The sequence below is a fragment of the Ylistrum balloti genome, unplaced genomic scaffold (genome assembly GCF_031769215.1).
Source record: "Ylistrum balloti isolate Yb309-2 unplaced genomic scaffold, AGI_CSIRO_Ybal_v1 Utg370960, whole genome shotgun sequence".
Classification (NCBI taxonomy): domain Eukaryota; kingdom Metazoa; phylum Mollusca; class Bivalvia; order Pectinida; family Pectinidae; genus Ylistrum; species Ylistrum balloti.
Genome location: NW_026782540.1, coordinates 75,832 through 103,482, shown reverse-complemented (window position 1 = coordinate 103,482; position 27,651 = coordinate 75,832). Strand labels below are relative to the sequence as shown.

Sequence of the window (27,651 nt, the reverse complement as noted above, 5' to 3'; positions counted from 1 at the left end):
TTGAATTTCGTATAACATCTATTTCAGTGCGACCCACTTTTATTAATCTTATTTCGATATCCCCCAAAAGTGTTTCTTAGTAGATACTGCTAAGTTTTAGAATGTGTTAATCTTATCTTTGCATAATTAAGAAGAAAATTTCTGAATCTCGTAATGTTTGCCAAATGATGTGTATATGTGGACTTAAACCTGTCTGGAATGGTGATTGACAGAATGTCTGTTGTCCAATACCTATAAAATCAGATTTAATTAATTATTTGTAAAATATATCAATGCTGCTGGGTCATGGTAATTAACCCCACATGTCTATCACACATATGTTAAAATTCTAACAAACACTACTTCATTATCCTGCATTAAACTCACCCTCTACTTTAAGGAAAAGTTTGAATTTTTTTGTGTTGACCTGTTAGGATTCTTACATGATAAATTTGTCAATCTTTATCTACAGCTTCTGTCCAAATAGAAATACAATGAAGCTAGTGCTGAACAAATTCAAACTGATATAAATAATGAACTTGTATATAGGACCAGTGCATCTGTTGTCATTTCATCCCCTAACAAATGTTTTAACCATGTTCAAAGTAGGCAACAAACAAAATACATAGCATGCATCAGTCACACATTTATGTAAGATCCCACTTGTATACAAGATCCTACTTGTATGTAAGATCCTATGTAAGATCCCACTTGTATGTAAGATCCCAATTGTATGTAAGATCCTATGTAAGATCCCACTTGTATGTAAGATCCCACTTGTATGTAAGATCCTACTTGTATGTAAGATCCCACTTGTATGTAAGATCCCACTTGTATGTAAGATCCTATGTAAGATCCCACTTGTATGTAAGATCCTATGTAAGATCCCACTTGTATGTAAGATCCCACTTGTATGTAAGATCCCACTTGTATGTAAGATCCCACTTGTATGTAAGATCCTACTTGTATGTAAGATCCCACTTGTATGTAAGATCCCACTTGTATGTAAGATCCCATTTGTATGTAAGATCCCACTTGTATGTAAGATCCCACTTGTATGTAAGATCCTATATGCATGTTAGATCCTGTATGTATTTTAGATCCTATACATATATCTAAGTGGTTGTATATATATAGCAATAAGCACATGCTTGGCAATACACACAAGATCTTAACAAGTTTTCATTCTATAAAAGATTGTAACAAGTCTTAAGATGTGTTCATTTGTGTGATCCTCGACATGTGAAATTAAATAGGTAAAATCAGTAAAAATATTTTCAAAAAATGAATATGAATAATATCTAGTATAATATCAAGATTATACAAGATGCAAATGACTGATAATTCAGAAATTTTAACACACAATCAAAATAGATTATGAATAAAAAATTCTTTAATCAAAATATGATACACAAAGATTTATAATTCAGAAATTTGTATATATATGTACTATAAAATATTTTTGATTAAGAAATTTCATTTACACTGAAAATAGGGTAAACAAAAAGATTTATGATTCAGAAATCATATATACTATAAAAATAGAATAAATGAATATTTATGATTAAGAAATTCTAATACACAAAAACTAAAATTTGACTTGACCAGTTTTTACCAGTGATCTATATTGAGACAATGTTTCTGTCTTTGATGATGAAGAATGATTTTAACTTCGGGCTGAAAAATGTTGTGTGACAAAACATTCCCAGTTGGCGTAGGGATACAATATAAATTTTGCTGATGAAGAATTATCTTAACCTTAAGGTAGGAATGGAAAATGTCATTTGATAAAATATTCCAAGTTGATTTTAATTATAAAGTATTGCTGCCTTGTGACCCATCCATGCTCATTGTTGTTATTTCAGGTATAACATTTTTGTCAGAGTTGACCATGAACAGGGCATCTGTGTACTAACAATGTTCATCATTTTGCCATCTGCACTTTTACTTGGACCTAAATTCTTTCGATATTCTTCTGTGTTTGCAAATGTATGCCTAACTTTCATCAGCATCATTTCGAGATGGTCCATTTCGTAATTCTGTTTGAATTGCTTCACCACTTCTTGAAGAAAGTGTGAACCTTCAAACACACCTCTGAATGCCTTGTAACCTGTAACGAGAGAAAATCACTCCTATTAAATACTGTATATCAGCATATTTTAGAGGTTATTTTCACCCTTGTACCATTGTAAATGAAATCGTCTCATCTTCATTTCGTTCTTTGAGAATTATGTTTTCGCCCTCATCTTATATTTTTTCTTTCCCTGTTCATGGATGACAAGGGTGAACATTATCCAGAATACAGTATAGGTGTATGTATGAGAGAATTGGTTGATCTGACTAATGTATACTGTTAAATCATATATTTTCGAAGGATTCAACATTCATGGGGTTTTTTTCAAATGGTTTCTTGGGCATTGAATTTCATAGAAAAATACAGCTCCTTAAAGGTACGTATGATTTTGAACATTCATAACCACATGAATTTGTGGCTTGAGGGTAAAAGAGTGTAATCGATTTGTTTACAAGTATATTAATATACATGTGTAATAGCATATATTCTACCCATGCATAATAGTGTATATTCTATACATGTATACCAGTGTATATTCATTCATGGAGAATGTTTATAGGGTAGTTCATTTTGAGGGAACTTTACTGACTGTGAAATGGAATGAAATTGAATCCCTTTTAAATCTGATAAGCTATATAGTATACACTGGACTTCATACACTGAATTAACATGTAAGCATACGGTGAAATGAATGAAATCATAACTGGCCATCAGAGAAATAAGTCTTTATAGTAAAGTCAGGAAAACTACACCAGTTACATAAATATATGACTAAGATATTGACAACCAACACTCTACACATCTAGGAAAGCAACATGTAACTAAATGTATACAAGTATAATAATGGATTCACAATATTTAGGAAACTGAACAACTGTTGCTCAGATATTGAGAATCTTTTATCATACTCAGATAAATATTTATATACATATATGCCAAGTGTCATTTGCAGTATGTGGGGGAGACCAAACCACCACTTAATCTCAGGATCAACAATCACTCATGTCCAACAGAAATGCCCTGACCTGCCTGTAACAAGACAATTCAACATGTGTGGCATGACATGCAGGTGGTACCCAATAACCACTACAAGAGTTGTGGTGACCAGCAGCACTGGATCAACCAACTCCAAACCTGCTACCTACTTGGCATGAATGAGAGATGATCTTGATATTTCAAAAGGGTCCTGGTCAGACATACCTGACAGTCAGTATATCTTGCACCACTAAGGATTAGAAATGCCCCACCCATTCAACTCCTCGTGAGGGTCCTGGTCAGACATACCTGACAGTCAGTATATCTTGCACCACTAAGGATTAGAAATGCCCCACCCATTCAACTCCTCGTGAGGGTCCTGGTCAGACATACCTGACAGTCAGTATATCTTGCACCACTAAGGATTAGAAATGCCCCACCCATTCAACTCCTCGTGAGGGTCCTGGTCAGACATACCTGACAGTCAGTATATCTTGCACCACTAAGGATTAGAAATGCCCCACTCATTCAACTCCTCGTGAGGGTCCTGGTCAGACATACCTGACAGTCAGTATATCTTGTACCACTAAGGATTAGAAATGCCCCACCCATTCAACTCCTCGTGAGGGTCCTGGTCAGACATACCTGACAGTCAGTATATCTTGCACCACTAAGGATTAGAAATGCCCCACCCATTCAACTCCTCGTGAGGGTCCTGGTCAGACATACCTGACAGTCAGTATATCTTGCACCACTAGAAATGCCCCACCCATTCTACTCCTCGTGAGGGTCCTGGTCAGACATACCTGACAGTCAGTATATCTTGCACCACTAGAAATGCCCCACCCATTCAACTCCTCGTGAGGGTCCTGGTCAGACATACCTGACAGTCAGTATATCTTGCACCACTAGAAATGCCCCACCCATTCAACTCCTCGTGAGGGTCCTGGTCAGACATACCTGACAGTCAGTATATCTTGCACCACTAGAAATGCCCCACCCATTCAACTCCTCGTGAGGGTCCTGGTCAGACATACCTGACAGTCAGTATATCTTGCACCACTAAGGATTAGAAATGCCCCATTCATTCAACTCCTCGTGAGGGTCCTGGTCAGACATACCTGACAGTCAGTATATCTTGCACCACTAAGGATTAGAAATGCCCCACCCATTCTACTCCTCGTAAGGGTCCTGGTCAGACATACCTGACAGTCAGTATATCTTGCACCACTAAGGATTAGAAATGCCCCACCCATTCAACTCCTCGTGAGGGTCCTGGTCAGACATACCTGACAGTCAGTATATCTTGCACCACTAAGGATTAGAAATGCCCCACCCATTCAACTCCTCGTGAGGGTCCTGGTCAGACATACCTGACAGTCAGTATATCTTGCACCACTAAGGATTAGAAATGCCCCACCCATTCAACTCCTCGTGAGGGTCCTGGTCAGACATACCTGACAGTCAGTATATCTTGCACCACTAGAAATGCCCCACCCATTCTACTCCTCGTGAGGATTTTTTTCCCCCTGTAACTTCTTTTCTTCATATTTATTACTCTTCTCATTTAGTTTCTTAGTTTTTGCTTTCATTCCTATTTAAAATTGGCGTCCATTATTAATTTTTGTCCGAAAGTAGAAAATCTAGTTTTCTAGGGCAAGTTTTCTGTATACAAATTGACGAATCTGGGGCCTATTTGATCATATTCAAAATAAGATTTTTTTTTTATACATTTTTGCACATTTAACTAGTGATTTTTATCAAAAATATATTTCATTGTAACAATACATACATTCATTAATTGTTTTTTACAACAAACGTTCTTATTTTTAATCAAACAATTCCTTTTTAAGAGTGAGGCTGAGGTGTATCAGTAAACTCCTGGGAGTGCGACACAATTTTTTTTATCTCATCACATATACGCTCAATGGCTACATAGCACAATGTGCCAAGATTTGTATAAAACATTTCTGATACTTGAATCACCATCTCCATTCAACAACTTATTATGTTTTATTTTGTCCCTTATAAAAGTCCTTTGGCCTACATCAGCTGAAGGACACCTAAATTTGCATCACTATTCCTGATTTTAGTCTCTAACTTTGTATTTGTTTTATGTTCTATGTATGTGATACAATTTACATAATATTGGAGTCTTGATAAAGGGGCAGGTTGCCTAAAAAATTTGACAGTTCACATGTCTGTACTGTTGTTACTACTTCATTGATCCCATATATAAACAAAATGCCCATGGGTCTTAACAGTCATTTGGCAATCAAATTGTTAATTCCTTAAAATTTTCAAAGTTTCACACCAAATTAGGTTGAAATCCACTTGGGCATTTTGGAATTTAAGAATCCTAGAATTGGAAAGCAAAAGTTTAGCTAAATTCCCCATTTATGGCAACATCAACCAGTCCCCAGTAGTTGAATCAGCTTTTTGAAGTAAAGTAACAAATGATGCTCCAAAGTCATAATTCAGACTACATTTGGAAGAGTAATGTTTCAAAGTTTTTTTTCCCCAAATTCCCAGTTTGGGGGACCAACCCCTATGGATTGACTTAACTTTCTGAATTCAAGAAATTATTGCACAAACCGAACGAAGTTTCAGACTAAAGGTGGAGTTTTAAAATGGCCTAAGAATCCAATACAACAGCTTGTATGTGCTGTTGGTAGTCTCTGCAGTCCTTTGTTTACAAATAGGCATTTAACTCCAAACATGTGCATATGCAAGAATATAAAGCCTTTTTGTGCCCAAAATAAAAACGTATGATTTTGGGAGCAAATGCTTCAAGTTGATTTCTTCGTTTTTTTTAAGAAATCTAAACATGAACATGCTGATGATAACATCATGATGTCATCAAAGACCAAGAACAACACAAACATCTTTCGCCAGCAATGAGAAACTATTCATGATGGCTTTTGTAATCTTTGCATCATTATCACTTCAAGGAAAAGGTGCTACTGTGTCCAGAGTGCAGCCATCAGGTACGGCTATGATTAAGAACTTCAAATAGTTCCACTTGTTGTGGCCAGAGTATGACATTGTCTGGAGCTTGTGATCAGAACTCTTAAGAATAAAGATATATGTACTGTCGGCCACTGGCCAAGAAATGCTTCCGAGAACAAAGTGTTGTGCTACAGAATATTTTCTCTTGTAAGATGTTCATGTTCAAGGAACAAAGGAACAATGGTTATACCTAATGTTGTCATGACAGAATGAAATATTTTCAGACATAATGGAGATTGACATGTTAAAAAAAAGTTAAACACTGTTTCCATGATATGTCTGTCTTTATTTTTTACCCAGGACAACATTAGTGCATCCCCTTGGCTTGGAGTGTAAACACCAGTGCCAGTAGAGGATGAATAATAAGAAGGAAATTTCTAGAAATCATGTTCTTGTCCAACCAGTCTAGGCTTTATAATCTACATCATCCTGAGAGGAGAAATGCAGAGATAAAGAAGACTCCTGCTTTGATAACATATGTGATATCTCCTAAAGATCATTGATGATTTTGTTTGATCTGGAAGGTAGCTGGGAAGTCAACATTTCTCTTTCATCAGTGCTGATTTCAACGTTACATTAAAGATCTTTCCCTATGTGATGATGTGAACAGGTATGTGGGGACCAAGGACACCAAAGCGTGTGATGAAAGATGAGTTGGGTGTTTTACACACTTGGGCAATATAGTGGTGTTTCTATTGAGACTCTTCATACACAGTGCATATTTTGTGTGGGACGACTGGCCATAAAATAGATCCTCTATGGATAATAGAGGGATGTTTAGCCACTTATCATCATCAACACTAACGTTTTGACCTTTATGTTGTGACTTTATCTTATAATAGTTCTTAACGCACTTTGCACACACGCCTCTCGATCAACAGTTGTCATATGCTTTTAAAACATCATACAACCAGTTGTGCTGGGGAAGTCTTATATTTCTAGCAGATTTCTTGGTTTTATTGTCTCTCCTAAAGACAACTTTACAACCCACACTTACACATCTACCTCTCATTGTGAGAACGGCACTGTATTAGGTGGTTAAAGTCTCCGTCTTAGTAGAAAATGTAGAAAGTAATGTCAAAAGAACAATTGATGATAACAGAGTATATAATATATAGCTTTAGAGATGTATAGTAGCTATCGATCATATAACATCCTAATTATAACTGACAGATAGAGTGATTCAAGGACTGCATTATTTGTATGCCTGCTAGGGGTTATTATATATTAAGTAAGTCACATGTGTACATGAAGGCTTGTAGTCTAACAGAGTGGTCTCCTATGTCCAATATCATTAGTTTAAACAATATCTATTCAATGATCAGCAATTTGACAGATACAGGTAATTTTATGGGACGGGAAAACAAGCTTAGAGCTTGTCAACATGTCATTGGGGTGACACACATCAAAGCCAAAAATCAACACTTTGAACAAATGGTAAAGTCTCAATCACGATAAGAGATAAAGCTATGTATATGCTAAGTCATTTTGAATGGACTGAATACGGAAGACATTTAAAAAGCCATGTTTCGCTAAGTGGTCTCAGAGGCTGAAAAAATCTTTTGGCCGACCTTTATGGGAAATTAGCGTTGCTGGAAACCCCAACTTTGGTTATTAAAATCCACTTGGGTAAGTAAAGAAGCTTGCGGAGTATTGTTTCAAAGGAAACAATTATGGATGACAGACAAGTTGAAAATAAAAAATTGTCATCAAAATTAATCAGACTGCAAGACCAGGTTACTAAGCTAAATGTAAAATGTCTAGACCAGGTAAGGTTAATGTCTAGACCAGGTCAGGTTAATGTTTAGACCAGGTCAGGTTTAATGTCTAGACCAGGTCAGGGTAATGTCTAGACCAGGTCAGGTTTAATGTCTAGACCAGGTCAGGTTTAATGTCTAGACCAGGTCAGGTTAATGTCTAGACCACGTAAGGTTAATGTCTAGACCAGGTCAGGTTAATGTTTGTTCCAGATCAAATTTAATGCCTAGAGCAGGTAAGGTTGATGTCTAGACCAGGTCAGGTTTAATGTCTATACCAGGTCAGGTTTAATGTCTAGACCTGGTCAGGTTTAATTTCCAGACCAGGTCAGGTTTAATGTCTAGACAAGGTCAGGTGTCTAGACCAGGTCAGATTTAATGTCTAGATCAGGTCAGATTTTATGTCTAGACAAGGTCAGGTGTAATGTCTTGACCAGGTCAGGTGTAATGCCTAGACCAGGTAAGGTTGATGTCTAGACCAGGTCAGGTTTAATGTCTCCAGTAGGTCAGGTTTAATGTCTAGACCAGACCTCGTTTAACACTTAGACCAGGTAAGATTTAATATCTAGACCAGATCTGGTTAATGTCCTGAAAAGGTAAGGTTAATGTCTAGACCAGATCTGGTTAATGTCCTGACAAGGTAAGGTTAATGTCTAGACCAGATCTGGTTAATGTCCTGACAAGGTAAGGTTAATGTCTAGACCAGATCTGGTTAATGTCCTGACAAGGTAAGGTTAATGTCTAGACCAGATCTGGTTAATGTCCTGACAAGGTAAGGTTAATGTCTAGACCAGATCTGGTTAATGTCCTGACAAGGTAAGGTTAATGTCTAGACCAGATCTGGTTAATGTCCTGACAAGGTAAGGTTAATGTCTAGACCAGATCTGGTTAATGTCCTGACAAGGTAAGGTTAATGTCTAGACCAGATCTGGTTAATGTCCTGACAAGGTAAGGTTAATGTCTAGACCAGATCTGGTTAATGTCCTGACAAGGTAAGGTTAATGTCTAGACCAGGTCTGGTTAATGTCCTGACAAGGTAAGGTTAATGTCTACACCAGGTCTGGTTAATGTCCTGACAAGGTAAGGTTAATGTCTACACCAGGTCTGATTATTTTTTAGGACAGATAAGATTAACGTTAGTGACAGGGTGTAGGAATATCAACTGACCTGGTGTTGTTGCCCACATGATGAGCATATCAGCATCTACAGGAACGGTGATTCGGACAGCAGGTTGAGCAATGGAGTCTGGTATCTCTGGAATTTCCATTGTGTTATTGTCATCACTGGTTACCTCCCCTTGGATAGAGCTTCCTCTACATGACTGTATCAGAAACACTTTGGGTTTCCCTAAAAATGATAAAACATATCATATTCACTCCTTGAGTTAATCACACGTAACTCCTCTTTAGTAAAAGTGTAATGATTATGTACTGCAAGATTTTTAACTACATGATCACATATCAAGAGTATTATTGTACTATCATTTACAATGCATTAGTACAAAAGGCCTTATGGGCCTGCAGCTCACCTGAATTGCTTTTAATAGATACATGAACATTTCACATCATTGACATTCACTTCTTGGTAAATGAGAAGAAGTTGTTTGAAGGTTTTGACAAATTTGAATCCTGTGACCTTGAATAAGGGCCAATATTAATTCTTATGCTAAAATTATGTCACCCTTTATCCAAGCAGACTTCCAGACAAACATCATGATTCCAAGCCTATTGGTTAATCAAATGAAGCTGTTTGAATTTTATTTACAAATTTGGTCGTTGTAACCTTGATTATAGGAAAGGGTCATTTCTTTTTGCGGCTTTGGAGGGGTTTATTCCAAGAATCAATTGCTGATCAAATAAGATGACTCTAGAAAAAGTTGATGCAGAATAGACAGAGACCACATCATGGCAAGGTGAGTTAAAAAAAGATAAAAAAAATTACCCAAAATACTTAAACTTGCACTGCTAATTTACCTGTAAATGCTTTTATCTCGTCATTTTTGAAACATTTGAAAATCCTGTCAAATTCATACACCTGCTTTTCTTTCACTTCTTTACTGGAATCATATGTATATATTCCCTCCTGTAACAAAGATATTGGTATATTAGGACAAGCAACAGTAGATAATAGATGGACAGTACAGGGATACAGTCGAAACTCGTTATTTCAAAATTCATGTAGAATACAGTAGATAAACAGATACTGTTAAGATACAGTATACAAACTGTATAGATACAATATAGGAATGACACAGTATATAAAGAATTTGAAGTTGATAAGCAGTACCTTGTTTCCATGACTCATGACAGTAACCACAAGACAGTAATACTTGTTGGCAGTATCACGATCAGTGAGACGTTCTTTTAAACCATCAAGGTACTTGTCTAGTCTGTCATACGTTAAATCCTTGCGTGTCTCCACTTCCCATTGCAGATCATCTTCAAAAAATTTCTTTAAACCTGCTTCATCATACTCTGTACCTGAGGTGTAAAAATGCATTTTCAATAACTACAAAAATGCTTCTTCCTCTTAAGAGGAAGTAAAATCCTTATGGACAAGTTTATGTACAATCTCCACAGACATATATATAAGACTTGAAGTACATTTTTTATGTAGTACTATATTTATCTGTTTAACTTCCAAATAAAACTGATCAACCTTTTTGGTATATATTTTCATTTTGAGTGTGACCTTGACTCACCCACCTTCACCAATGACAAACAATACCTGATTTTAAATAGAATTCATTACATTTTCACCAGTGAAATATTAAGAAACAGCAAACCATTTGAAAGTGTTATTTTCTATTGTAATAAAACATATTTCATCTTGTAATACTGGCAAATCAAAAAGGTCATATACCATTGTTTGATCTTTACATGCTCTTAGAATGTTGGATACATATGAAATTTCAGAGATATCCATTCAGTACCGCTTAAGAAATAGCATTAACAATCTATACAAGGCAAAATCCAAGATGGCTGCCTGCCTGCCATTTTGTTTTTCTCATCAGTCCCAAACTCAAACAGGCAAAACAAGGTACCTAAAGGAACTTATACATGAAATTTGAGAATGATCCAAAATACTCAAATACAACTAGGGACCAAGGAAACATATACATGAAATTTGAGGAAGATCTACGCTGTAGTTCTCAAGAAATACCGAAAACAAACACTCTAAGATGGCTGCCTTTCAGCCATTTTTTTTCCTGATCAGTCCCAAAATTACATGGGCACAACTAGAGACCAGGGGGAACCTACATATGAAATTTGAGAGAGATCCATCTTTTACTTTTCAAGAAAAAAGCGATCATAAACTTCATTGAAAAAACCCTTCACCCAAGAATGCTTCTCACCATATTTGTATACATAGAAATAACCTTTGGTTATTTTACAACAATTGTGAAACAAGATATCAGCCTATATAAATCACTCTTGTTGGCCCATATGCATGTAGGGGATGTGACTGTTGGAGGGAAACGGAGTACCTGGGGAAAACCAACATGGTCAAACAGGTGACCCCATATCTTTTCATGTCTGTACTGGGAATCAAATCCTGGACAGCTTGGTGAAAGGTGAGTGTGTTACTACTGCGGTACCCGACCATCCACCACCTGATGACCCATCACCAACCATCCACCACTATGACCATATTTGGGTAAAGCACAATCATTCCCACAGAGGGAGTAGGACTTAAAATAATTTGCTCTATTTCCTCTACAGGTCTTGCCCCTCTGTCCCCTGGGGGGCAAAGACCCACAATTCATACAAAATTCCCCTTCAACCACCAAAGCTTCTGACCATATTAAAGCAAAATACAACCATTCCTTTAAGAAGAGTAGGATTTTAAAGCATTTGCTCTACATTTAATTGGTGTTCCTCTTTACCAACAACATTACCTGCCCTGTTTTGTGTGATATTGATTATCACCAGCAGACCTTTCTTATTGCCATCATTGTAAATATAATCTGAAACATAGATAAATTACTGCTACTACCACTGTAATGTGTAGCATAGGTCAGTGTCATCAAAACAATATATACACAGTATATATATCATCATGAATAAAGAGGTTTAATTATCATACAGTTCAAGCAAAGTTTAGTTCATAAGGTAGAGAGAAAGGTCATACATGTCAGGAAAAGGATCAAATATGTCAGACAAAGTTCATACAGGTCAAGCAAAGTTAGGTTTATACAGGTCAATGACAGAAAAGTCACACAGGTCAGGCAATATAAGATTGATACAGATCAATGAGAGAAAGAGCATACAGGTCAGACAAGTTTTGGTGTTCACACAGATCTTGCAAAGTAAATTTAAAACACGTCAGGAAAAGTAAGGCTCAGGTTCAGAAAGAATAAGGTTCATACAGGTCAAGGAAAGTAAGGCTCAGGTTCAGGAAGAGTAAGGTTCATATAGGTCACGGAGAGTAAGGCTCAGGTTCAGGAAAAGTAAGGTTCATACAGGTCACGGAGAGTAAGGCTCAGGTTCAGGAAGAATAAGGTTCATACAGGTCACAGAGAGTAAGGCTCAGGTTCAGAAAGAATAAGGTTCATACAGGTCAAGGAAAGTAAGGCTCAGGTTCAGGAAGAATAAGGTTCATACAGGTCACAGAGAGTAAGGCTCAGGTTCAGGAAAAGTAAGGTTCATACAGGTCACGGAGAGTAAGGCTCAGGTTCAGGAAGAGTAAGGTTCATACAGGTCACGGAGAGTAAGGCTCAGGTTCAGGAAAAGTAAGGTTCATACAGGTCACAGAGAGTAAGGCTCAGGTTCAGGAAGAATAAGGTTCATACAGGTCACAGAGAGTAAGGCTCATGTTCAGGAAGAGTAAGGTTTATACAGGTCAGAGAGAGTAAGGCTCAATTTCAGGAAGAATAAGGTTCATACAGGTCACAGAGAGTAAGGCTCAGGTTCAGGAAGAGTAAGGTTCATACAGGTCACGGAGAATAAGGCTCATGTTCAGGAAGAGTAAGGTTATACAGGTCAGAGAGAGTAAGGCTCAAGTTCAGGAAGAATAAGGTTCATACAGGTCACAGAGAGTAAGGCTCAGGTTCAGGAAGAATAAGGTTCATACAGGTCACAAAGAGTAAGGCTCAGGTTCAGGAAGAGTAAGGTTCATACAGGTCACGGAGAATAAGGCTCATGTTCAGGAAGAGTAAGGTTTATACAGGTCAGAGAGAGTAAGGCTCAGGTTCAGGAAGAATAAGGTTCATACAGGTCAGAGAGAGTAAGGCTCAAGTTCAGGAAGAATAAGGTTCATACAGGTCACAGAAAGTAAGGCTCAGGTTCAGGAAGAATAAGGTTCATACAGGTCACAGAGAGTAATGCTCAGGTTCAGGAAAAGTAAGGTTCATACAGGTCACAGAGAGTAATGCTCAGGTTCAGGAAAAGTAAGGTTCATACAGGTCACAGAGAGTAAGGCTCAGGTTCAGGAAAAGTAAGGTTCATACAGGTCACAGAGAGTAAGGCTCAGGTTCAGGAAAAGTAAGGTTCATACAGGTCACAGAGAGTAAGGCTCAGGTTCAGGAAGAATAAGGTTCATACAGGTCACGGAGAGTAAGGCTCAGGTTCAGGAAGAGTAAGGTTCATACAGGTCACGGAGAATAAGGCTCATGTTCAGGAAGAGTAAGGTTTATACAGGTCAGAGAGAGTAAGGCTCAAGTTCAGGAAGAATAAGGTTCATACAGGTCACAGAGAGTAAGGCTCAGGTTCAGGAAGAATAAGGTCCATACAGGTCACGGAGAGTAAGGCTCAGGTTCAGGAAAAGTAAGGTTCATACAGGTCACAGAGAGTAAGGCTCAGGTTCAGGAAGAGTAAGGTTCATACAGGTCACGGAGAGTAAGGCTCAGGTTCAGGAAGAGTAAGGTTCATACAGGTCACGGAGAGTAAGGCTCAGGTTCAGGAAGAATAAGGTTCATACAGGTCACAGAGATTAAGGCTCACAAAAATTCAGGAAATGTTTAGATTCACACAGACCAGAGCATAAGGGCATTTAGAAATAAAGATCTGTATGATTTGAGGTTTTTTAGGAGCTTGGTTTATTGTTACTTACAATATTAGTCCCCTAGTTTGAGTCAACAACAAACTTCAGTATTTTTAGCTGATGGATTACACCTTGAACATAACTGAAATGCAAACTTAAACAATAGAATTTCACAAATAAGTTCTTGGGGTCTAGGAGCTATTACAGATTTCTGGTTTCAAGGTTATCCAACTGCCAGCATAAGATCAATAAACTATTATATTACAATTCATGGTGCAATGATACATAGCACTAACCTTGTTCACGTTTACGTTTAGGAGCTGTCGGTGTATCTGTATTTACTGTTGAGTGAGGCTGGACATGTATTCCACCTGAAGGATATAAAAATAAGGGGTTATGCTTTTGTTCCTGTAGTCATTTTCATGACATGCAACGGTCAATCAGGGTCATTGCAGTCGTTATCAATCATTGTATGAACTGGATATGCAAATGAGAAATTTGTTGATGGTACATAGCATTTATATTGAGGCAAACTATTTTCATCTACCAATCAAAAGCTATGTTACATCTAGAATGAAATAGAATTTGGCATATAGGACTAGGCAAAATCACTGTGACTTTGATATAAAAACTTTGCATTAAACACCATCACTTTGACTTTGTAAACACCTATATTAACATACAGAGCTAGAGAATGACAATAATTAAGTAGTGACATTACTAGTTACATCTGTTCGACTGCTGGGTGGTCTGGCGTCAGCTTCGGTTTGTAATTTGACAATGTCTTGCTCTGCATCATCAATTATTGGTACTAGTGCAACATTAAAATTTCTAACAATGCTCCTCAATTCATCATATTTTCCAACAGCAAGTGTGCCCTTTTTTTCTAAATTCTTGAATGCTTCCAACAAATTATGTGATTTTTTCATCGCTAATGGTGATAAAAAAGCACGAAAGGAATTCATGAACTGGTCGTATTCATGTTGATCAACTTTTGGATCAAAGTAGTTGGCCAATTCATTCAGCAGCTTTAAATGGCGGGAATTCATTTCCTGGTTACATGCTCTGGTTGTCATGTTGGTATATCAGGATGACCTTGAAAACAAAGAAAGACAACTTTGAATGCAACTAAATACTAAGTACATTGTTATTTTATCAGGGTCATGCCCCTCAACCATTTCATGTAGCATTCTTATTTACGATAATTTTAGACTAAATATTCTGTGATAAGGAATAAGTGATACCAGGTAAGTAAATTAACCTTTCTATATGTGTCACAGGTAAGTAAATTAACCTTTTTATATGTGTCACAGGTAAGTAAATTAACCTTTCTATATGTGTCACAGGTAAGTAAATCAACCTTTCTATATGTGTCACAGGTAAGTAAATTAACCTTTTTATATGTGTCACAGGTAAGTAAATTAACCTTTCACAGGTAAGTAAATTAACCTTTTTATATGTGTCACAGGTAAGTAAATTAACCTTTCTATATGTGTCACAGGTAAGTAAATCAACCTTTCTATATGTGTCACAGGTAAGTAAATTAACCTTTCTATATGTGTCACAGGTAAGTAAACTAACCTTTCTGAATGTGTCACAGGTAAGTAAATCAACCTTTCTATATGTGTCACAGGTAAGTAAATCAACCTTTCTATATGTGTCACAGGTAAGTAAATTAACCTTTCTGAATGTGTCACAGGTAAGTAAATTAACCTTTCTGAATGTGTCACAGGTAAGTAAATTAAATTACCTTTCTATATGTGTCTAAGTAAATCAACCTTTCTATATGTGTCATAGGTAAGTAAACTAACCTTTCTGAATTCTGAATGTGTCACAGGTAAGTAAATCAACCTTTCTGAATGTGTCACAGGTAAGTAAATTAACCTAGGTAGATTAACCTTTCTGAATGTGTCACAAGTAAGTAAATTAACCTTTCTGAATATGTCACAAGTAAGTAAATCAACCTTTCTATATGTGTCACAAGTAAGTAAATCAACCTTTCTATATGTGTCACAGGTAAGTAAATTAACCTTTCTGAATATGTCACAAGTAAGTAAATCAACCTTTCTATATGTGTCACAGGTAAGAAAATTAACCTTTCTGAATGTGTCACAGGTAAGTAAATTAACCTTTCTGAATATGTCACAAGTAAGTAAATCAACCTTTCTATATGTGTCACAGGTAAGTAAATCAACCTTTTCTATATGTGTCACAGGTAAGTAAATCAACCTTCCTATATGTGTCACAGGTAAGAAAATTAACCTTCTGAATATGTCACAGGTAAGAAAATCAACCTTTCTATATGTGTCACAGGTAAGTAAATCAATCTTTCTATATGTGTCACAGGTAAGTAAATCAATCTTTCTATATGTGTCACAGGTAAGTAAATCAATCTTTCTATATGTGTCACAGGTAAGTAAATCAATCTATATGTGTCACAGGTAAGTAAATCAATCTTTCTATATGTGTCACAGGTAAGTAAATCAATCTTTCTATATGTGTCACAGGTAAGTAAATCAATCTTTCTATATGTGTCACAGGTAAGTAAATCAACCTTTCTATATGTGTCACAGGTAAGTAAATTAACCTTTCTGAATGTGTCACAGGTAAGTAAATCAACCTTTCTATATGTGTCACAGGTAAGTAAATCAATCTTTCTGAATGTGTCACAGGTAAGTAAATCAACCTTTCTGAATGTGTCACAGGTAAGAAAATTAACCTTTCTGAATGTGTCACAGGTAAGTTAATTAACCTTGCTATATGTGTCACAGGTAAGTAAATTAACCTTTCTGAATGTGTCACAGGTAAGTAAATCAACCTTTCTATATGTGTCACAGGTAAGTAAATTAACCTTTCTATATGTGTCACAGGTAAGTAAATCAACCTTTCTATATGTGTCACAGGTAAGTAAATCAACCTTTCTATATGTGTCACAGGTAAGTAAATTAACCTTTCTGAATGTGTCACAGGTAAGTAAATCAACCTTTCTATATGTGTCACAGGTAAGAAAATCAACCTTTCTGAATGTGTCACAGGTAAGTAAATTAACCTTTCTGAATGTGTCATAGGTAAGTAAATCAACCTTTCTATATGTGTCACAGGTAAGTAAATCAACCTTTCTATATGTGTCACAGGTAAGTAAATTAACCTTTCTATATGTGTCACAGGTAAGTAAATTAACCTTTCTATATGTGTCACAGGTAAGTAAATCAACCTTTCTATATGTGTCACAGGTAAGTAAATCAACCTTTCTATATGTGTCATAGGTAAGTAAATTAACCTTTCTGAATGTGTCACAAGTAGGTAACTTTACCCACCTGAGTGTCTTACAGGTATGTAAATTTACCTTTCTGAATGCATCATTTCTCATTGAATATGCCTTTTGGAATCTATTTCAAGTAGGTAAATTCACATTTCTGAATTTGTTACAGATAAGTAAATTCAACTGTCTGAGAGAGTTAACTAAACTCGTCATTTTGAGTGGGTCACAGGTTGGCAAATTTACCATTCTAAATGTTAGAGGTAGGTAAATTCACCTTTCTACAGGTCACAGGTAGGTAAATTTACCTGTCTGTGAAAGTCACTGTCAGCTAAACTGGTCTTTTTGATTTGGTCACTGGTTGGTAAATTGTCCTTTCTGAATATCACAGGTAGGTAAATTTACCTTTCTGAACGATACAGGTTGGTAAATTTACCTTTCTGAATATCACAGGTAGGTAAATTTACCTTTCTGAATGTCACAGGTAGGTAAATTTACCTTTCTTAATGTCACAGGTAGGTAAATTTACATTTCTGAAAAATATCTGTTTTTAAAGAAAACATTTTTTTACCATTTATGGTATGGAAAGAGTTATACACCAATCTTACTAACTGTGAACATGGCTTTTTAATCTATGTTTGATATACGTCCCTAATTATGATTGAAATTTCTATAGGTAAATATTGATATTTACAACTACGTCATCTAAATGTAGGTTCTGTTGATGTGTGTAACCATGGTATGCACACTGCTGATATAATGCTGATAAATAGAAAATACATTGTCAATGTATTTCAATTATCATGCAACAATATTTAGAGATCAGACAATCAAAACTTCAACAGTTCATTATTCAATCTCTGATCACCTGTCGTTGACGTGACGCTGTATATATTGCCTGATGGTGTACTCCAAAATAATTGCTCCGCGCAGAAATGTAGTTCAAAACTTCATCGGAGTGATAGCGATGTTATGAATTTTCGTAATTAAACTAACTCATTACAACATACAAAATCACAAATTTCAATAATTCTTTATATTTTTAAACGCAAATTCAGAAAATAATTCGGTCTAATTACGCACGTGCTAAAATACAGTTGTAAATGGCAGTGCCACTTGCAGGTTTGCTTATCCTGTATTTTTGCACGCGCGGTAATTCCGATAGAATTACTCTCGTAGTTTACTAAAATATTACGTTTAGAAATATAATTACTTGTTGAAATAAGCGATTGCACATGTTGTTATGACCATGTTGATTTATAAATATTCATAAAAATGTTGTTATAATCGATGAAGTTTGGAACTATATTTCCACGTGGAGCAATTATTTTGGCGTCCATCATCAGGCAAAATTCAGTTAACGTCAACATAATGTAAACTGTAAACACAGATTGAACTGCTAAACTGTTTCAATAGTATGATTTTCATCCAATGTTGTCTGATAAAAAGCGTACATGGTCATTCTTCACTCTCGCCAAAACACATGTTATATTACACAATCGTGTATTTTCTATATAGAAATATATACTGTATGATATGGTATAGATATGGTCTCTAACCTTAAGATTGCCCGGGATCCGTTACTGGTATCAACTAGACTGTATGCCTATCCCGGAAGCAGTCGGATGACCTGATCTCCTGTTTCAAAAAACTATTTATAGCATTATCTATGTGTTTACATAATCTTTAAAATATATTAGCACACATTCCGTAACGAATTTCGTGTATAGACTGATTATTACAACGGGTGTCTGCGATGCGAAGTGTGGTTGTCCCCAACTCGGGCTACTGGCAATAAAATTACTCAGGACTATTGCCATCAAACAAACCGGACGTTTAAGTATGAGTTGTAAATTGGGTCGACACCGACGATTTTACTCTTTGTATTGTCAATACATATCATACACATAATCTTAATGATTGGTTAACAAAATCCAGTATCTTAAATATGTACTTTAAACAACCGAATTTTCACAATGTATTTGTCAATTTGATCATTCAAAATAGCTACTACAAACACACAGGTGAATATCACTTTTCTACACCAAACAATCAGGACCGCGTTATACGAACGGTCTCTACACCACCAACTTTTCGTTATCATACTAGGCCTATCTACGCCCATTGATCTGGGACTTATCAGTGAAAAGGCGTAAATTTTGAAACCGTGGCTCCAGCCAGGAAAACCAGGCTTATATACAACACCCAGGTGCTGATTATTATCATTGTCAGCCTTGATTCTCCCAAACGAACATCATTTAAAATTTATGACTCCAACACAGGTATACCCAGGCGAGGGGTCTGAATTTCATAATTTCAAGGATGTTTTGAATCGTTTTCTGAGACAGTTTTTTTTTATATATTTAAATATCAGGTGTTGAAGTTTGTTGTTAAAACTGTGCAATGTGAGCTTTACATATCAGGTTAAACATCTGGTACACGTGCGTTCGCGTGTAACGGAATAATTCCAGGCCTTCTGAACCGTTTTAACCCGGTTACGCGAATGCAGCCCTGTACTTGTCACCACTGTCGAATGTCTACATGTCTCACGTGCGCCAAAAGCGGCACGTGCGAAACATGCATAAGACTTTTTCATCTACTCGTTTATATGAAGTTGATGCAATATCTTAACGTAATAATTCGATTCTTTCATACGAACATAAACTTGTTTATCATTTTTAATTAAAAAAATTATTGTGATTTCGTCCACCTAGCTACCGAGACGCATAGAATACAAAGAACGGACAAAAGAAATTTTTAAAACACTGAAATTCATTAAGCATTAAGTAATCAGCGTAGCCATCTTTATGGACTCAATCCACCAACAACAACGAGTATTTAATCTTCGGACAGACAGGAACAATGATAAGCTGCATCTCTCGTAAAATGGGCTTAACTAGCGACAGGTCTGGATTTACACTTTTCTGTTACTTCCGGTTTCTGGTGATCATTTACAGCACACACTTGTCCGATAGTTGTGCCTGGGTATATTTCTTGTCCTTCTGCACAGAGGTTCATCATACGTACGGGAATATCAGGAACATTCGCCACTAATGTCCTCCCAGCTAGAGCTGTGTCTTGTCGTAAGAAGGTTTCAGCACCCTCAACTAGAAGCATAGTACCTTGTAAGTGCCTATCTGGTGGTGTGCACACTTTACCAGTGATCATGACCTCACTCATTGCTGGCAACAAAACATGTTCCGTAGAGTATACCCTGAAACAACCCATTGCACCTTCATACCGAGTAGCAATGTCCACACCATCCAGTGTCAAACGACCATTCCGAAAGTCGAGAGACCCATGTCTCTCATGACATCAAGCCCTAGTATACCATCTGTACTAATCCTAGCTATAACTGCCTCAACGTATATGTCTTTGTAGGCATCAAGTCGGATTATAAAGCTACCCTGACCGACTACATGTAGCTTGTCACCTCCGGCGGTGAAGAGGTGTACCTCGCTTAGTTTAGGTTTGGCTGTATGAGCAATGCTATCAAACACTCTCTCAGAAATGATAGTGACCGTTGCTCCCGTATCTACCAACATTTATGCTCTAGCGCCATGTACATCTGCTTCTATGTACATGCCAGCCTCAGGTGTCACCACTGATGCACCAATACTAGCTTTTGCCTTCCTTTTCTTCTCACGTTTAACCCCACCTGCTGGGCTGCTGGTTTGTTGGTCTCATTTCCTCTTTTCTTCTTTAGTTTCGGACAATCCCGTTGGAAATGCCCTTCTTTCTTACAATAAAAACATGACTTTCCACTCGCTCGTGCCTGGCTTAATTTCTGCTGTTTATCCTTTTTTTCTTTCATCCTTTGCACATCAGTCTCCAGAGTAGCCAGTTTTCTCTGGATATTCAATAGTGTGACCATTTCAGATGACTCAGCATTCGGTGTGTTATCCTTCTAAGGGCTAGGTGGTACAACATCACTAGTGCTTGCCCCAGTACCAGCAGTAGTCGCTCGCAGAAAATTACGTCCATCTCTATACTGCTTCTCACACCGGTTATACGCCTCAAGCTCTACTGCTAACCGTGTAGCATCAGTAAGGTTACGAGGTCGGGCTTGCTTTATTCTGATTCGCATCTCAGAATCACTCAGTGCCTCTATGAACTGCTGCTTGGCAAGCGTGTCTCTCACATCACTAGGCACTGTAGGGTATGCTAAATTTACAAGCCTCCGAATAGCTTGTCCCAGCTCGGGCAGTGTTTCTGATTGCCTCAGTTCGGCACTCACGGGGAAAAACACAAGAGATACTGCAATACAGATATATACAAGTTTATTTACACTAAATACAGACAATAACACACTCGCATTCACCCACTCTGTCTTCCACACCTACTATCTAAATGTTACACTACAGTTTCTTCACACACTGGGAGTCTTGTCACATTTCTGCGAGGAAATACATTCAACAAGTTATCTTGACCGGTCCCGACTCGTTGTCCACAAGCACGATACGGCGCACGAAGTGCATATAAAATGTAGCCCACGGCTAACACAATTCCAACATATCACATGCATATCAGCATCATCGATCTATCTCAGACCAGGATCACCAACACTGCATGAATAGCCCGCCTGACTCTTTTCTCAACGTCCTGGTAGCTGACCGTGTCTCTGGTGGTTGCTGTTGCAATACTGGCCGGTCCCGTTGCATACCAGTCTGTTACATTCTTTGCAGGCGCTGGTTAGCATAACACAGTTGTCTGCCCGTCGTGTGAAGCTATAATAAACATGAACAAAATATCATAAACACTCACGCACATCTATACTTTAATCCAACAAAGACATTCCTTAACTAACTATATAATTTACCATCAATTCTACTTCCCTTTATGAATACTAAACCTAATTGTACATCTAACCCTACAAACATATTAAATTCTAGGATGCGTGACCATTTTCTTTCAATAATAATGCCAAAACTCATTATCACCGCAACCATATATGCTACCGAGTGGCTTCCGTACTTTTTTTTACACCTGCGCGCACTCAACCCTAGCACAGGTAAATACAACTACAACTCATGGCTTCCATAGATAAACTACTCGAACAAAATCACGTTACTGAGCGAAATATACGCTTAAAGGCTACTAAATTACTTATACATATCAACACATTACTTTACTATAATACCACATAAATCCTAATTACCTAATACTGTTAATTATGTCCTTTAAAACCAGCATGATCAAGATGGCGACTGACCCAGAGGAATGTCGATAGGTACGTCTGAGAACTTTGGTGTTTCATCGAGTTCAGAGAATTTATTGATATCTGAGATTTCGCAAGCTGTTCAATTAGCCATCCCGCCATGTATTCATGCTGTTTACTTTACACCAAATGTTTTATTTATTGCCAATCTTCGATGCGCCTATACTGAAGCTATTGGTTACAATATGAACTTTGAACTTTTCTATCGCCACTTTCACTATTTACTTGAGCTGGACATTGAACTATGCGCGGAATTTCGTCACGCTTCACTGACCCGGTAGCTGTTCACGCAAGGGTGAAATCGTACTGTTGTGAATTTGTTTCCGTGTTTGTTTAGATCGTTAATTAATAAAAGAATCAAACTGTACTCTCTGATTGATTTGCCGGTATGGGTAGAAAATCTAGGAAACGTAAGAAGGAAGCAGAGAATGAAAGCACTGACACTTCCGACTTTAGCAATCAATCCTCGGGCTTTCTAAGTTCGATTCTCCAAGCAGCGAATGGTGTGCTTTACAGCAGCCCAACAAAGTCAGACAACGCAGAAGCTCCATCAGCCTCTACTCCGACAGCACCAATCACTCCGGTTAACAATGATGTTGCTGAAATAAATACGAAATTGGATTTTATCCTAAAAAAACTGGAGATGTTGGAAAGTATAGAGAGTAAGTTGAACAACCTTTCTTCTAAGGTCGCGGGGATAGAGAAAAGAGTTGTAGACGTAGAAAAGAAAACTGAGGATTTTGAACAGATGGTAAATTTTGTGGCCAATAAACTTGATGAGTTTGAAAAGTCCAGCAAAGGAGGTCAACAGGTTTGTAGTAAGATAGAGAATCAGGAACGAATGATTGCTGATCTGTTATAAGGTGGAAAAGGTAGCAGAAGAACGGAACTCTCTTCGTGACACTGTGTTAGATCTACAATGCAGATCTATGAAAAATAACTTGGTGCTCACTGGCCTTGCAGGAGAATCTAGGAGTGAGGATACCGAGTCTCTCATCAGAGATTTCATTTTCTACGAGCTATGTATTGAACAAAGGATCGAGTTCGGCAACGTTCATAGGTTTGGTCGTCATGTCCATGGTAAAAATAGGCCTATAGTTGCAAGATTTTTGTACCAACAAGATCTTCAGTTGGTGAAAAACAGTTCCTACCGTCTGAGGGGTTCTGGCTTTGGAGTCCATGAGCAATTTCCGGCTGCTATAGAGGACCGCCGTAGGAGACTTTACCCTGTAATGAAGCATCACAAACAGCACGGTGACCATACGAAGATGGTCAGGGACAAGTTGTTCATTAACGGCCAGTTGTACATGGGATCCGATGACATGTCATTCACAGAGCCTAAAAGAACACTTAGTGCGCCACACAGTGAAGTGAACCCACACAGTGAATATCAGCGACCGTATAACAACGACGACTCATTCCGTGGTCCACCAAGAAACACCCATCGTGTACCTTCTGGACCAAGTCAGTCCTGGAGAGCACATTCTGTTCCCCAACGACCCAACCCTCCACATGGTAATCCCCAGATGTATGGGAGATAGGACAGACAGGAGAGTGGTCTCTCAGTGTGCTCCTGGAATGTGTGCAGGGGTCTAGTAGATAAGCTTGAGGATCCGGAATTCCGGAATTTGTTAGTATCGTTCGATTTTGTATGCGTATTGGAATGTTGGATAAAAGAGTTTGATGTTTTAGAGCTTTCGGGCTATAGTCATTTTGCATTCCCAAGAGCAGTATGTAGAGGAGGTGGTGTAGTAATATTTTACAAACCAGATCTGGCCGATCAAATTGAAGTGGTTGAAAATATCCACGACAGTATTGTTTGGCTTAAGATTAATAATACAGGTACATGTAACTCCGGAGAACACATATTTATTGCATTTTGTTATATCCCTCCTGAGGGAAGTATTTTTTATGATCACTGTGATGAAAATTTATTTCAAATTTTAGAAGATTCCGTTGGTAGATATAAAAGCATGGGTGATGTATATGTTATCGGTGATATGAATGCACGCACTGGAAGCAGGCATGATTATATAGAATTAGATACATTACATGATAGTTTAGTACATAGTTTAGAAAATGTGGTTAATTATAATGTTGAAACTGTCAGCATTGAGCGTAAGAATATGGATAAGGAGGTAAACTCTTTTGGCCGTAAGCTTATTGACTTGTGCAAGTGATCAGGTTTGTGTATAGTCAATGGGCGGCACCCAGATGACGATATTGGTACATATACATTTTTCAATAATAATGGTAAAAGTACGGTTGATTACTTGTTGGTTGAAAATGCGAAAATAGACAATATACTAAAGTTTGATTCTGGTAAATTCAACATGTTTTCTGATCATTGTCCGGTTTCGTGTCATATATATATCGGCACATTTTTAAATACACAAGTTGTAAATGAGTTAGCTGATGATAATGCCATGTACAGTAGTGGAACTTGTAGGACTGTGAAATGGAAAGGCGAGAATACTATGCTAATTTTAGATAAATTAAGTGAGAATTGTGAGTTAATCGATGAACAATTGAATGTTGATTTAAATAACCAAGATGCGGTTGATGAATGTGTAAATAATATAAATAGCATATTAAATGATTGTACATTACCATTTTGTGAGTGTAGAGATACCCCTCTGAGAAACTCCCGCGATCACCGCACTAAAACTGCTGTTATTGAAGATAAACCGTGGATAACTCCACGGTGCAAAGATCTATATACTGAATACAGAAATTCGTTGATTAATTTTAACCGTGATAAATCAAATCAAAATTACAATATTTTAATAACCGCCAAACGTAATTACAAAAGGTTGGTGTATAAACTTAAAAGAGAATAGAAGCGATATGAAGGCGACATGTTAGCCTTTTTGAAAAGAACTGATCCAAGAAAATTTTATAGTATTTTTAAAAATCGGAAGTCGAACAGAGGCATCAATACACTCACAATAGATGACTTCTATAGACACTTTAAAGATCTTGCGCAAAATGAGATTGATGACGTTGACCAACATGTACCTAATATTAATATAGAGTCAGTTTATGAAGATCTTGACTCCAATATCACAATAAATGAAATTGTTAAAGCCATTGAAAACCTGAAATCAAACAAAAGTTGTAGTGAAGATTTAATCATAAACGAAATTTTTATTCTAGGAAAGCATATCCTAGTGCCATACCTGGAACGGCTGTTTAATGCTCTTTTTTGATATGGGTTTTTCCCTAAATCATGGTCACAAGCATGTATTGTTCCTGTTTTTAAGAAAGGCTGTAATAACGACACTAATAATTATCGTGGTATATCACTTGTAAGCTGTTTTGGTAAATTATTTACATCAATCTTGAATAATAGAATTATGACATGGGAAAAAGAAAATTGTATAATAACAGATGCTCAGTTTGGGTTTAAAAAAGGCAGTTCAACCATTGACGCCATATTTGTTTTACAAACTTTAATTAACAAGAAATTGCGTAAAAAAGAGAGACTTTACTGTTGCTTCATTGATTTTAAAAAAGCATTTGATTTTGTTAATAGAGGGAAACTGTGGAGTAAATTAATACACCAAGGTATTCGTGGAAAATTTTTAAAGATATTATCATCTTTGTATGAAAATGTCAAATCCTGTGTAAAATTTGAGGGTCAATTAAGTCATTGTTTCCCTAATTATACCGGTCTCTTACAAGGGGAAATATTGTCACCTGTATTGTTTTCTTTGTGAATGATTTTGAAATTAACTATATTAATGATAATTATCCAAGTATTGAATTACAGATGCTTAACCTTTTCTTGCTAATGTATGCTGATGATATGGTTTTTTTTTGCTGATAGTCCTGATGCATTACAAAACATGTTAGATTCTTTACAAAGTTACTCTAGAAAATGGGATCTGGAAGTCAACGTTAATAAAACGAAAGTCATGGTTTTTAGAAACGGGGGAAATATAAGAAATAATGAAGAGTGGAAATATAATAATGAGAGCATAGAAATTGTTGACTATTTCAAATATTTGGGAATGTTTTTTAATTACAATGGTAAATTATATAAAACCCAAAACCATTTAGCAGACCAAGGAAGAAAGGCCTTATTTTCAATATCAGCCTCTTTAAAGAACCATTGTTTGAATCTGGAAACCCAATGCTCTGTCTTTGATACTTATATCAGCAGCATCTTAAGCTATGGTGCAGAAATATGGGGGTTTCACAAAGCTCCTGATGTAGAGAGAGTCCATTTGAATTTCTGCAAAAAAGTTCTTAAAGTCTGTAAATCTACATCCAATGATTTAATTTATTGTGAATTGGGTAGATTACCATTAATTGTTACAAGAAAGTTAAAAGTATTCAAGTATTGGTTGAAGTTGACGAAATCGGATAATTTGATATTAAAAACTTGTTATGATGAATGTGTCAACGAGAATGATCCATGGATTTGTAATATTAAGAATGAGTTAACTGCCCTAGGTCTTGGTTATATTTTTGAATCAAATCTACCATTTGTTAACTCTTTTAAAATTATTGAACAGAGATTGAAAGATGTTACTAAGCAAAATATGTTGGCAAAGATAGCAGCTTCTTCAAAAGGTAGACTATATCAATACCTTATAGACAGTCATTGTATTCAGTTTTATCTCCGTAAACCTATTGAATCTAAATACAAATGTATGATAACTAAATTTAGAACGTCGTCTCATAAACTGAATATTGAAATGGGTAGACACAATAATATCATTCGCAGAAATAGGAACTGTAGCAAATGTAATTTGGGAGACATCGAGGACGAATTTCATTTCATTTTTGAATGTCCTTTTTATATTGATTTAAGGTTAAAATATATAAAGAAGTATTATCATAACAGTCCCTCTGTTTACAAACTTGTCCAACTATTATCTGTAAATAACGTCAAAGAGTTGTCAAATATAGGTAAATATTTGTATCTAGCCACTAAGCGACGTAATTAATTACAGCTACATGTATTTATAACTTTTGTGCTTCTGTATTATGTGTATTGTATGCTTATAGTCACTCTCCTATAACATATACATGTACAATATATCATGTTTAGTCTGTACCTATAAGTCTTAAGACTTTTGGTGAATAAAAAAGAAAGAAAGAAAGAAAACCAGCACACCTGTATACGATAACAGCAAATAGTTACGCTCGAGTGGACACGCATCGACAGATAGATTTTGGTTGACCGGCAATAGGGACAAATAAAATATGGCACGAAATAGCCAACTAAAACAACAATTTATGAAAGATAGAAAGAATACTTACCCCAGTCAGATATCCTGGCTTCATCACACACGAATTATGGCCGGGAAAATAATCACAACAATGGCCACTCGTCTCACCTGTCCAGCCCATGCACTACCCGTCCTTCTTCACACGTACACACACACGC

The 27,651-nt window shown here is 36.8% G+C and overlaps 1 protein-coding gene across 1 annotated transcript; it reads right to left on the bottom strand.

The window, feature by feature from the left end:
• Positions 1–1,440: 1,440 nt before the first annotated feature.
• Positions 1,441–18,793, bottom strand: LOC132559729 (caspase-3-like). The gene is made up of 8 exons (XM_060224356.1): positions 18,595–18,793; positions 14,498–14,871; positions 14,073–14,147; positions 11,693–11,761; positions 10,081–10,274; positions 9,768–9,876; positions 8,962–9,141; positions 1,441–2,089 (listed from the first exon to the last, which is right to left on the bottom strand). The coding sequence occupies exons 2-8, from the start codon at positions 14,850–14,852 to the stop codon at positions 1,836–1,838; spliced, it is 1,236 nt and encodes a 411-aa protein (XP_060080339.1). The 5' UTR covers positions 14,853–14,871; positions 18,595–18,793; the 3' UTR covers positions 1,441–1,835.
• Between the last annotated feature and the right edge of the window lie 8,858 nt (positions 18,794–27,651).